General features: G+C 43.0%; 1 protein-coding gene across 3 annotated transcripts in view; it reads left to right on the top strand.

The window, feature by feature from the left end:
• Window positions 1–463: 463 nt before the first annotated feature.
• The window catches only part of FAAP100 (FA core complex associated protein 100), a 29,164-nt gene continuing 17,108 nt past the window's right edge, over window positions 464–12,519 (top strand). The window contains exons 1-2 of one of the 3 annotated variants that reach the window (XM_089539799.1): window positions 464–500; window positions 12,059–12,177. Coding sequence is in view for 1 of the 3 variants with exons in the window: in XM_089539787.1 (XP_089395913.1) it covers window positions 6,721–6,885; window positions 12,059–12,177 (284 nt within the window). In the remaining 2 variants the exon portion in view is untranslated. Of the gene's footprint in view, window positions 501–6,572; window positions 6,886–12,058; window positions 12,178–12,519 lie in introns of those variants that run through there. The other 2 variants (XR_016282452.1, XM_089539787.1) reach the window with 2 other exon arrangements.

The following is a 12,519-nucleotide window of genomic DNA, read 5'->3' as shown; positions in this document are numbered from 1 at the left end:
TTATGATACTATGCATAGCTGTTAGGCCTCTTGTGCTCTATAGAGGGAGAATGAGAATATGTATTTCTGTTTTCATTAAGCCCATTAGGTTTTCACACATAGGGTATTTCTTTCAGGAGCAAGGATGTAGCACTGTGGCCAACACACTCAAGTCACAAAATGATACAATTTCATGCATCTTTACTTAAAAGATAATAATGTTCTGTTTAGTAGAGCTTACTTCCAAGTATGTGTTTTAAAATCTCAGTATTAGCCATTTTCTGAGCTGTCTGATGTTAGTTCAAATGACAGGCTCATCCTTGGCAGAATCAGCTTGAGTGGAAGATCATAGCTGAACTACTAATTTGGAAGTGACTCTGGTTTCAACAGAAAAGGGTTCTTACATAGCAGTTATCCTGGAGTATATTATCCATGAAGTTCCTGCTAAACTCAACTTCGTAGCTACTGACTTTACTGAAGAACCTTCAGGGGAATTCTGTTAGCCAGGGAAAAGTATACTGGTAGGTTGAAACCGCAGATGAAACTGTGGCCTGTTACAGACAGCCAAAATAAAGCTGCTTCAAGTCACAGTGGAGGTATGGTGTTTCAATGATGCATGCGTCCTAAGAGTCCAGAAGCCACACCAAAGCCATGCTCCAGTCCTTAGTGCTGGAGCGTGGCTTTGGTGCGAGTTCTGGACTCTTAGGACGCATGCATCATTGAAACACCATACCTCTACTGTGACTCGAAGCAGCTTTATTTTGGCTGTCTGTAACAGGCCTATAATATTTAGCTCTTGCTGTGAAGATAAGTTTCCAGAGTGGTTTATAGATTGCTAATTTGATGGTTCCCTGCCCTCAGGCTTACAATCTAAAAAGACATGACACGAAAGGAGAAGAAATGGCAGTCGGAAAGGGGATCAAGTCCAGCAGATACTGCCAGTTCTCTCCCTCCAAGGCCAGACACATATATTATAATAATAATAATAATAATAATAATAATAATAATGTTTATTTATATACCGCTTTTCCAAATTAGATCAAAGCGGTGTACAACAGGAAGTACAATACAAAGTAAAAAAACAAACAAACATAACAGGCCTCTCTCCCCCTCAAGATGGTGGTCGGAAGAGGGCTCTTAGTCTTTTAGGCCAGGCCTCTCTCCCCCTCAAGATGGTGGTCGGAAGAGGGCTCTTAGTCTTTCAGGCCAGGCCTCTTTCTCCCCAAGATGGTGGCTGAAGGGAGGGCTTCTCTTCTTACAGGCAGGCAGTTGGAGCTCGCCTGCCTCTCTCCCCCCAAGATGGTGGCTGAAGGGAGGGCTTCTCTTCTTACAGGCAGGCAGTTGGAGCTCGCCTGCCTCTCTCCCCCCAAGATGGTGGCTGAAGGGAGGGCTTCTCTTCTTACAGGCAGGCAGTTGGAGCTCGCCTGCCTCTCTCCCCCCAAGATGGTGGCTGAAGGGAGGGCTTCTCTTCTTACAGGCAGGCAGTTGGAGCTAGCCTGCCTCTCTCCCCCCAAGATGGTGGCTGAAGGGAGGGCTTCTCTTCTTACAGGCAGGCAGTTGGAGCTAGCCTGCCTCTCTCCCCCCAAGATGGTGGCTGAAGGGAGGGCTTCTCTTCTTACAGGCAGGCAGTTGGAGCTAGCCTGCCTCTCTCCCCCCAAGATGGTGGCTGAAGGGAGGGCTTCTCTTCTTACAGGCAGGCAGTTGGAGCTAGCCTGCCTCTCTCCCCCCAAGATGGTGGCTGAAGGGAGGGCTTCTCTTCTTACAGGCAGGCAGTTGGAGCTAGCCTGCCTCTCTCCCCCCAAGATGGTGGCTGAAGGGATTTGCAGAGATCCTTTTGGTATATAGTACAAGAACATTCGGCATTGCTATCCCTGTATCTAACATTAAGAAAATGCTTTTCCCACTCTTTTTAGCTGTGTGTTACACAGAAAGGGCAATTCAGTGTTCTGATGTCATTTTGCTGATGATTCTACAGTTAGCTACTGCATATTTGCAATTTGCATCAAAACGATTTACAAGAATAGCCTTTACACAAGCGTATTAATACTGCCAAATGAGCAAAGTTTGTCAAAATTAAGCAAAGCTTCTGATAGAGTTGTCCCTATAAGTACTTCTTGTCTTTATTTCAGTCTAACACTGCAAAACCTAGTTTATATCATAGCCTGAAGGACAAATCTATCCACAGCAGCACAAAGTTCATCTTTGTTATGTAGTGCCTATATATCTAGAAGTCTCTTATTTATGCAGATAACAGCTGCAGTTTATGGGCTTTCCAAAAAGGATTGGCAGAATCTGAGAATGGTTCAGTTGTTCTTCATATATTTTACCCCGTGTGTGTATGTATGTGTAGATGCGTAGCTTTTCACCAGGACATACATTTGATTACTCCTTTTATCTTTGATAACCTCCCTTACACCAAGCTCCCTTGACTTCTGCAGTTCTACTGAACAAAACACTCCAGTCTACAAAATAGGCAAATTCATCACTAAAGTATCCATGTTCTGCACTGTTGCTGTACAGTTTTATGGAGAACTGGAGAGAGGTTTTGCTTTGTTCTCTAGCAGCCACTTTAATGGCAAGCTGAAAAGGAAATACTGGGATTTGAGAAAAACGGATGGACAGTTGGGTGGGGGACAAATGATACTGATTTCAGCGAGTACGTCTGCGCCACTACAAGGATAACTCAGCCTCTTGGTTATAAGCAAATCCTTTGGACTCAGTGATGTTTGTCTTTGCTCATTCTTTCTACAGCATAGTACTTCTCAAAGATAGCACCCTCCCACTGCAAGCAGTGATGCCATCTACTGGCCCTATAAGCATGGTAACTCGTTTTTCCCCTTTCACACAAAGAATCCATGACAGCTGCTGTACAACGTACATACAGTACTATTCTTAACTACTACATTTGGAACCTGCCTGCTGCAGTCTTGGAAACCGGCAGTTCTGCCTTAATGATTTTTAAGCCATTGTCACTGACTGAAGCTCTGCAGCTAGAAAGGTCTATCTAGCTTGACAACGAGCCAGATGCCTCTGGGAAGCCCCCAAGGAAGCACTGACACTCTGCTGTTAATCTGCCTGTCCCTAGAAGCTGAGATTCAGTGGTAAACCGGCCCTTGCACTCGTCTCCCCACAAAATTTCCATCTACTTCAAGCTATCCTCAAGAGATGTGTGTAAGCTAAGACTCAGCCAGCCACAGAAGGACAAACCATTTCCTCTCCATCCTAGTAATAATTGCTAGGTGGGATGTGTATGCTGCACACCTACCCATGCAATCTTCCTTTTGGGACTGAATTTATCCATTAAAACTGTAGTTATGACAGCATGGTGTGGTGCTTTGAATGTTGGAGTAGGGCTGCTGCCATATTGCTGAATTAATGCTTAACTGTCATGGTTCCATCCTATGGAATCCTGGGGTTTGGAATCTGTTGTGGTCCCAGAGCTCTCTGACAGAGAAGGCTAGATGTCTAAGAGAACTACAAATCCCAGAATTCCATAGCACTGACCCATGGTAGTTAAAGTAGTGACAAACTGCATTAATTCTGCAGTCTAGGTGCAACCTAGGACACTGGGAAATCAGCATCCAAATCCCTGCTTGACTATGGGTGACCTTGGGCAAGTCACACACTCTCAGCCTCACAGGAAGGCAAAGGCAAACCTCCATCTGAACAAATCTTGCAAAGAAATGTCCATGTAGGTTTGCCATAAGTCAGAAATGACTTGAAGGCACACAAACAATACATGACACCTAGTCAATATTTTGGACTTCCATTCCTTTCCTTTTTTTTAACCACAATGCAAGCTCCTGGAGAACTCAAAGGTCTTTCAGAATTTTAGTTGGTCCTAATAAAGAAATTGTCCGAGTGTGAGATTTGGAGTTTGTTTTGGGATTTTTATTCTGTACACAATGAGACTCCATGAAGCCATCACATCAACAAAAAACATTGGCACCAGCCTCTCATGCACTACCTTGCTATTTCCCTTCTACACACTGATCCCCCAGTTTCTTCTCTTTTAGCCCCTGCCTAACCTATCTCCAAAACACAGGCAGTGTAGCATCAAGGAACTTTTAAAGTAATGTATGTCCACACAATCCTTGTTTTTGGGCACGCAATAGAGACAAATAGATGCATACAAGGGAACTATGTGATTCCAATCCATTTCAGTGCCTTCTGCAAGTTGCTGCAAACCAAACATAAAAACAATCCTAAATATATCCTTTGCAAGCCCCAGCAGTAGTTGTTGTTTTTAAAACAATTTTTTCTAAGCTTTGGTCAGACATTTAGGGGTTTATCTTCTTTTACATCTAAGTGTTTGGGGATGGGCAAAATAATAAAAATTGCTAGGATACTGATGTGCATAAATGCATTTGCAGCTCTGTACTGACTATCTCTTTTTAAAAAGCAAAGCATTTTCAACACCATCTGAATACCAAGACTGTATGCAGTGGGGAAGCTTCTACTCGTGAATCTTGCATACTGGAGAACAGGCAATTTCTTTAAAAATGCCCTGCGACAGGGGCCAGTTAGCCCAGCCTCATCACTCTGGACTGGGGGGACTATGGTCCAAAGTACACTGCAGAAATAATCCAGTTTGAGACTGCTCATGCCAGGGAATTCTGGGATCTGTTGCTTTGTGAGACATTTAGCCTTCCCTGTCAGGAGAGCTCTGGTGCCACAAGAACCTACAATAAACTACAATTCCCAGGATTCTTTAGCACCGAGGCCAGTGGTCTCAGACTGGATTATTTCTGCAGCGTGTTTTGGACCTATATTTCTGACACCTTTCCTAACTGGGCTGTCTAAAGGTGCGTCTGCAATTACAGTACACTCTTTTCATGGGAACTGGTCAGCTCTTATTGACGATGTTGCCACTGCTTCACATTTGCCCAGACCATCATCAGAAATTGATTTGCGGAGATATTTTCTGCTTGAACCCAGTCCTGTTGCAAAAGGCTGTCTCAGTGAACTTCTGTGTTCATCCTCATCTTACGTTGTCACCTGGATAATTAGACTAATGGAATTTCCCATTAAGCGTCCCTTATACTTCCCTAAGCGTCCCTAACATTTTGTTGTCGTTATTGATTTACTGTTCTTTGTGGAACTGAAATAAATAAAGGGTAAAATAAAAGAAGAAATAATAGTTTGACACCACTTTAACTGCCATGGCGCTATCCTACAGAGTCCTGCGATTAGATTTGTGAGGCACCAATACAGAGCTTTGACAGAGAAGGCTAACAACCCTGTAACACTACAGCCCCCAGGATTGCCTAGGATGGGGCTTGCTGTTGTAACTGCCCTCGGTTGGACGTGACCCATGGCGACCCAGTGGATGAGACTTCTTCTAGGCCCCCTCATCCTCCACTGCTCTGCTCAGGCCTCGCAGGCTCAGGCCCATGGCCTCCCTGATGAAGTCCATCCGTCTGATGAGTAGCCTTTCTTTCTGCTTCCTTTGATCTTTCTTAGCATCATTGCCTTTTCTAATGAGTCATGCCAGCTCATGATGAGGCCAAAGTATGACAGCCTCAATGCAGCAGCCATCCCGGCCTCCAGGAAGAGTTCAGGCTCGATCTGTTCAGGGACCCATTTGTTTGTCTTTTTTGGTTCTCCATAGCACTCTTCTCCAGCACCACATTTCAAATGAATCCCTTTTCTTTCTGTCTGATTCTTCTACTGTCCAGCCCTGGCATCCATTACATGGTAACAGGGAATACAGTGGCTTGGATGGTCCTCCCTTTAGGGTTCAGGCGTGTATCTTTACACTTTAGGATCCTGTACCGTTCTCTCACAGCTGCCCTTCCCAATCCTAGCCTCCTCCTGATTCCTTGCCCGTTCTGATCAATGTTTGAGCCAAGGCATGGGGACTCGGTTTCAATTTTCTTGCCTAGCACGAAGTCCTGTGGCTCTCCAAAGGTCATTCTTTTTTCTTCTTAACATTCAGCATTAAGGTAGGCCATGGCTGCCATAGTCTACAAAGCACATGCTGACTTCCTTCTGGTGGTGTGCTCCATTATATCCATCCTAGGTTTGCAATGTAACCCTAAGTCCCTCTTCCTTTCCTGATCCTAATGGAATTGCCCCCTGCCCTGAGCCCGATGGGACACTGGTCGTTCTTGACTTTGTGTTCTTTGCGGGACTGAAATAACAGCCTTTTAAAGAAGAAACAATGCACTTTGATGCCGCTTTAACTGCCGTGCAAGTGCATCTCCTTAGAGCTAGAAACCACTCAGGAGCGGTGTCAAACCGCGTCAATTCTAGTGTAGACAGAACAGAGGCGAGGCCCTCATCCCTTGAAACGCCTGAGCCAGGCTCCCTCCCTTCTCTCTCTGCGCCAAGACACACATATCATATGCAGAGCCCTCGCCGCCATCCCAACCTCCGTCTCCATAGCAACCGTTGCCATGGAGCAACCTTCCCCCACAGCGCCCTCTGCTTTACGGCACGTGTCGTAAACCGAGCAGGTGGAGAGAGACAGAGAGAGAGAGCCGTAAAGTGAGGGCGGGAACGAGCAACGGGGAGGGAGGAAGAGAGGGAGGCGGGGCCAGGTTGAGGCCCCGCCCCTTTCTGGAGCGAGAGTGGCTGGTGTGGTGGTGGCTCTAGTCCCCTCACAGACCCGAGAAGGGAGGCAGAGCGAGAGGAGGCAGCGCTGTGTCGGGAGTGGCTCCTCCTCGTGGCCGGGGCTCCTCCTCCTCCTCCTCCTCCTCGGGCCCCCCTTTTGTGTCCCTCGCCCAGGCTGCCCCAGGCATGGCCCAGGTGGGGCACCGGGTGGACTACCTGGCGGGCTTCTGCTGCCCGGTCGGGGGGCTGGCGGCGGGGAAGCCGCGCGTCCTCTGCCACGGCAGCCAGATCTACCTCTCCAACGGCACCGAGTACGTCTACGTCTACGACCAGGAGGGGCGCCTCATGAAGGCAAGTAGCGCCAGCGCCAGCGCCAGCGCCAGGGAGGCGGCGGCGGCGGCGGGGGGAGAGGGACACTCCTCTGCTGCTGCTGCTGCTGCTGCTGGGAAGGGGGCCAGGGGCTGCCTGTCGGGGAATGGCCCCAGGAGACCCAGCACCCCGGTCATGTCATAATACTACCACCACCACTACTACTAATTATAATATAATACTAATAATAAAATAAAAATAATAGAATAATAGAATAATAATATAATATACTAATAATACAATGTTAATATAATAAAAATAATATAATATAATAATAATGTAATATACTACTAATAAAATAAAAATAATATAATAATAGACTATTAAAATAATAATAATATAACTATATAATATATATAATATTAGTATGTTATTGTATTATATATATTATATTGTTATATTATTATTATTTCATTATTTTATTAGTATATTACATTATTATTATATTATTATATTATTTTTATTAATATTGTATTAGTAGTATATTACATTACTAATTATTAGTATATTAATATACTAGTAATAAATATTAAAATAAAAATAATACAATGATATACTAATATTATAATAAATAATATAATATACTAATAATATTATACTAACAATATAATTATAACACACTAATAATATACTATACTATAATATAATTATTATAATATGATATAATAATAATATAGTATAATAGAATAATAATAATAATAATAATAATATGATTTATTTATATCCTGCCTTTCCCCGAAGGAATCAAGGCAGGTTACAAGAAAGAAACGATAAAACACAGTATGTATAAAATATACATTAAAATACTGCCCAAATCCTAACCCTCCCTCCCTCCCACCCTCATCCCAATTATAGAAATGAATTACTATATAAAATAAAATTACACTATGAATAAGAAAAGAAAAAGAAAACCAATGATAATAATGATGACAACAATATAACAATAGTAATAATAAAACTTTATTTACATCCCATTTTTCTGTTGCTAAACAATCAAAGTGGCTTAGATCTAAATACCAGTGTCCAATACACAATATAGCTGCCCCTCCGTATCCACAGTTTTTTTTATCCACAGATTCAAGCGCCCACAGCTTGAAAATATTCCCCAAAATATATAAATTCCAAAAAGTAAACCCAGATTTTTGCCATTTTTTGTAAGTGACACCATTTTACTGTGCCATTGTATATAATGGGACTTGAGCATCCACAGATTTTGTTATCCACGGAGGATCCTGGAACAAAATGGCAGTGGATACCAAGGACCCACTACATTGTACAGACAATATCCCCGTATCCCCCCTCCCCTAAATAGAATTAAACATAGTACAATTAAAATTAGTCCTATTAAAAACAAATAATAAACATGGTAATAAAAACAATAATCAAAATGGTACCCAAGGAGAAGGGGAGAGGGAGCACCCCTGATCACAAAGGACACACTCTCACACACTGTTTTTTGAAAGGAATCAGCAGCAAACTCTAAAGCTCTAACTGACCCCATCAGGAACCCAAAATGTCTCTCCTACACTTGTAGGCTGCATCAGTTAATGTGCACTTAGGCTTCTGCAAGGAAGGTGAAAGGGAGCCTCTCCCAACCCCCCCTGTTTTTTTAACCCCATCAGGTACCCAAGATGGCTCTCCCCCACCCTTGTATGATGCATTAGTTAGTGTGCAGCTGGGCTTGGCCAAGGAAGGTGAGAGGGTGCAGCTCTGATTCCAACCCTACCATTGCTTTTTTTTTGGGGGGGGGGGGAGGAATGAGATGCAAACTCTGAGGCTCTAACCGCATCAATTACCCAATTACACTTGTAGGCTGCATTAGTTAGTGTGCAATTAGGTTTGCCCAAGGAAGGGAGTGAGGCCTCTCCCAACCTGCTTTTTTAACCCAATCAGGTATCCAAGATGTCTTTCCCATCGTTGTACAGTGCATCAATTAATGTGCAATTAGGTTTCCCAATGAAGGTGAGAGGGAGCATCTCTGATTCCAGCCCCATCACTGGTTGTTATTTAAATCAGAAGCAAGCTCTGAAGCTCTAACCCCGTCAGATACCCAAGATGTCTCTTGCACACTTGGGTATCTGCATTATGTAATGTACAATTAGGTTTGCCCAAGAAAGGTGAGAGGGAGCACCTCTGATTCCAACCCTGCCACTGCTTTTTTTTTTTTAATTGGGAAGCAAACTCAGAAGCTCAAACCCCATCAGGTACGCAAGATGTTTCTTGCACACTTGTAGGCTGCATTAATTAATGTGTAGTTAGGCTTGGTCAAGGAAAGTGAGAGGGAGCCTCTCTGATTCCAACCCCACCACTGCTTTTTTTAAAAAAGCAAAAGGAAATGTGATGCTGTGACCCCATTAAGTACCCAAGATGGCTCTCCCACACTTGTAGGCTGCATTTAATTAATGCGCTGTCAGGCTTGGTCAAGGATGGCGAAAAGGAGCCTCTCCCAACCCCCTGCTTTTTTAAAAAAAAAAAATCAGAAGCAAACTCTGAAGCTTTAATCCCATTGGGTACCCAGGATATCTTTCACACACTTGTACGCTGTGTTAATTAATGTGCAGTTAGGTTTGCCTTTTCTTCCATACATGTATTTGCTCCCTTGATTTAAAATCACCCATCAGTGTGAAAAAAAAAACCCTTTCAAAAAGACTGAAGTTGTGACAGGGGTATAAGGTTTTTGAAGTGCTGGGTTGGAGAGAAGTCATCTGGGCAAGGAGGAACTGTATTGGAGATGTGCCTTTACTCTCTCAGTAGTTCAGTTTCACAGCAGCCTTCCTGTAATCGGTTTTGTTCATCACAGCATTTGATACGGCAGTAGCTAGTGGAATGCTTTTATGGATGAGCTAAATGATTTTACGCATAAGGCAGACATCAGATTGCGTGCATGCTCTCTTCGTTCACTTTTCCACTTTTAGTGTTAATCCCCCCCATACTTCTTAAATTATATAAACTATCAGAAATGTGCATGTCCCAATGAATGTCTTTTTGATATAACTTTGATTATCTGTTTTCAGCAGATGTGTTCAGAGGAATATCTATGGAGAAACAATAGACATTTGATTTTAGCAGGGATGGTAGAGCCGCAAACTCTGCATTTGCAGTGGCTAAACCATACAAAGGGGAATTTGACTTAGTGTTCTACTAATCATAGAAGGTAGCAGGAGATTTCCTGTGAGCACTGGGCTCTATATATTCTTTCCAGACTCAGGGTTATGACCAGCCTCTTTTGTTCTTGCATATGTCAGTCTTGTATTTAATCACTTTTCTAGTTGCCAGTGGCAAATAGAAGGTGGAAGTTAAATTCCTCTGAGCAGGGAAGGGCACAACAAGAAATAATTTTGGGCTTTATTCTACAGAGAATATTTTAGCATAAAAATCTCTGGGTTTTGAATGTTTGTCTTCTGAGAAATTGATAGGCAGGGCTACCCAATGTGAGGACCTGATATTAGCCATTTGAACCCTTAATTAAATGTTATACTGGCTTCTATACATAGTTTTACTATAGCACCATTTTGTAGCAGTTTGGTTGTCTGTGTTTCACAATCAACTGGTACGCTGATTCCAGTTCTTGCCATTTTTCTGAAAGGGTTTAGGGATTTTGCTTTTTTGACATCTCACTTCTGTCAATTATAAATATGCCTCTGCTTTCTTGAGTAGTCCTGTAAAAGGCTTTGGAACTGTTAAATAAAGGGTGCTTTTCTTGCTTTGTTCATTCTTTGTGTTGATGAACAATGAAGTCTTTTTTCATATGGACTGCATATGATTTTCATGGCAAACCTTAGCATTATGTTAAATGTATCCCTTTAAATTTATACCCTTGATTGTCTCTAAGGAACCTTTTATGGTAATATCTGGCTCAGTCGCCTACTGTTTTTTCAAGCAGAGAATTAGGTCACAAATGGGTGAACATTTTTTTTAAAAAAAATACATATTACTGGTCCTTCAGATCAAATGTAATGCTAAAAATCTAGGTTTTGCTGGCTTTCTCATGCTGAAAGCATGCTCATTTCTCAGCCCCTGAGTTGCTAACAGACATGTTTGCTGCTGCCTATTCTGAAACAGCCTCATCTTGGATAAAAGATGTCACTTGTTCTTCCACACAGTACAGCAGCAGTGACAATTGCTTAGAGGGTAAAAATGAAGAACTGCCTGTAAACTATTGGGTAATATAAATATTGCTGACTGCAATGCATTCTTTTCAGGGAGAAGAGCAGAAGTTGTATATCCTCAGTCAGAGAGAGGGAAAATAAGACCCAGCTGATTTATGAGACTAGAGCTTGCTTTAAATCAAAGTGTGTACAGACATAATGGCTGCTGACTACATGCCACTGGGTATATGAAATGATACCCACAGGATGTTTTGTGTGACTAGGTACAAAATGGGCAAGAGGTAACAAACACTGCTTTGGAACTTGCCTCTTTCCCCACGTGTGGCTATAGCATTTCAAGGTGAGAAAAAGGTACTCTCAAGGTAATCTTCCCATTTAGGATACCAGGTGATAATATATGTAAGCTGGGTCACTAGATCTAGATTTTTACTGGCATTGCAATCTATTCTTCTGTTAGTCATGTAACACAGAGAAATTAAGGTGAAGCTTCTCCCATTTTTACACTATGAAAAGTTTCAGTCACAGCATTAATGGCACAAAAGCAGCCTGGGGTGTATGTGTGTAATAAAAGTGCAAGCAATTTTCACAAGAAAAAAGGGTGATAGAAGACTAAATTGATGATTTGCCCTTTTAAATTCCTTTGGAGTGAGGGCAATTTATTTTAAGAATGGTCCAGGCCTGTTTGCTTCAGAACGTCAACCATCAGTTCTAGCTTTGTGCTTGTACACCTGGCCTTCTGTATTCTATACAGAATATGTCTGTTTAAAAGGAGGAGAGGAACATGGGAAGTTGCCTTAGACTGAGTCAGATTATTGGTGCATCTAGCCCTAGCTCCCCAGGGTTTCAGCAGGATTCTTTCCCAGTCCTGCCTGGAGATCCCTGTTGTTCTCTGGCTGCTTCTCATCCAAGTTTAACCAGCCCTGACCCTGCTAAGCTTACAGAAGTAGACTACAGTGGGTGTGTTCACAGTGGTGCATTTCAGTGTCCTCCTTCCCTTACATTTTCTAAGATCTCCACTCTTTTCCCATTGTCTGTTTCATTTCCAGGCTGTCTACCGATTTCCTGATCAAGTTTGGCACGTGGAACTCTTGCCCCTCCATCAGCAGCTATATATTCTGTGTGCTGGAGTGGGTATTTACTGTGTGTCCTTGGACTACCCAAGCAGGTGAGAGATAGGGCTGACCTAATTTGATATTTCAAACTGTATCTGCCATCAGGTAGAGGGAGTAGTTTGAGTATGAAGGCCGGGTCAGCCTATTAGTTTATGTAGCTTTGTATCCAGGATCTCCCACAAGAGCTTCCCCTCCTCTCCAGGGTTCAGACCTTATCTGGAGGTGAACCTGGGATCTTATGCATGCCAAACATGTGCGCTACCACTTTGTAAGTATATTGTGAATGATGAGCACGTGTAGTGGTTTTGAACATTGGACTGGGACACTGGGAGACCAGGGTTTGAATCCCAGCTCAACCATGGAAACGCACTGGGCGACCTTAGGGAAGTCATACT

This window comes from Sceloporus occidentalis, unplaced genomic scaffold (genome assembly GCF_023333645.1).
Source record: "Sceloporus occidentalis isolate IW3139 unplaced genomic scaffold, rSceOcc1.0.p SCAF_1, whole genome shotgun sequence".
In the NCBI taxonomy this organism is placed as follows: Eukaryota; Metazoa; Chordata; class Lepidosauria; order Squamata; family Phrynosomatidae; genus Sceloporus; species Sceloporus occidentalis.
The sequence above is the reverse complement of the archived record's forward strand: the minus strand, read 5'-3'. Positions and strand labels throughout refer to the sequence as shown.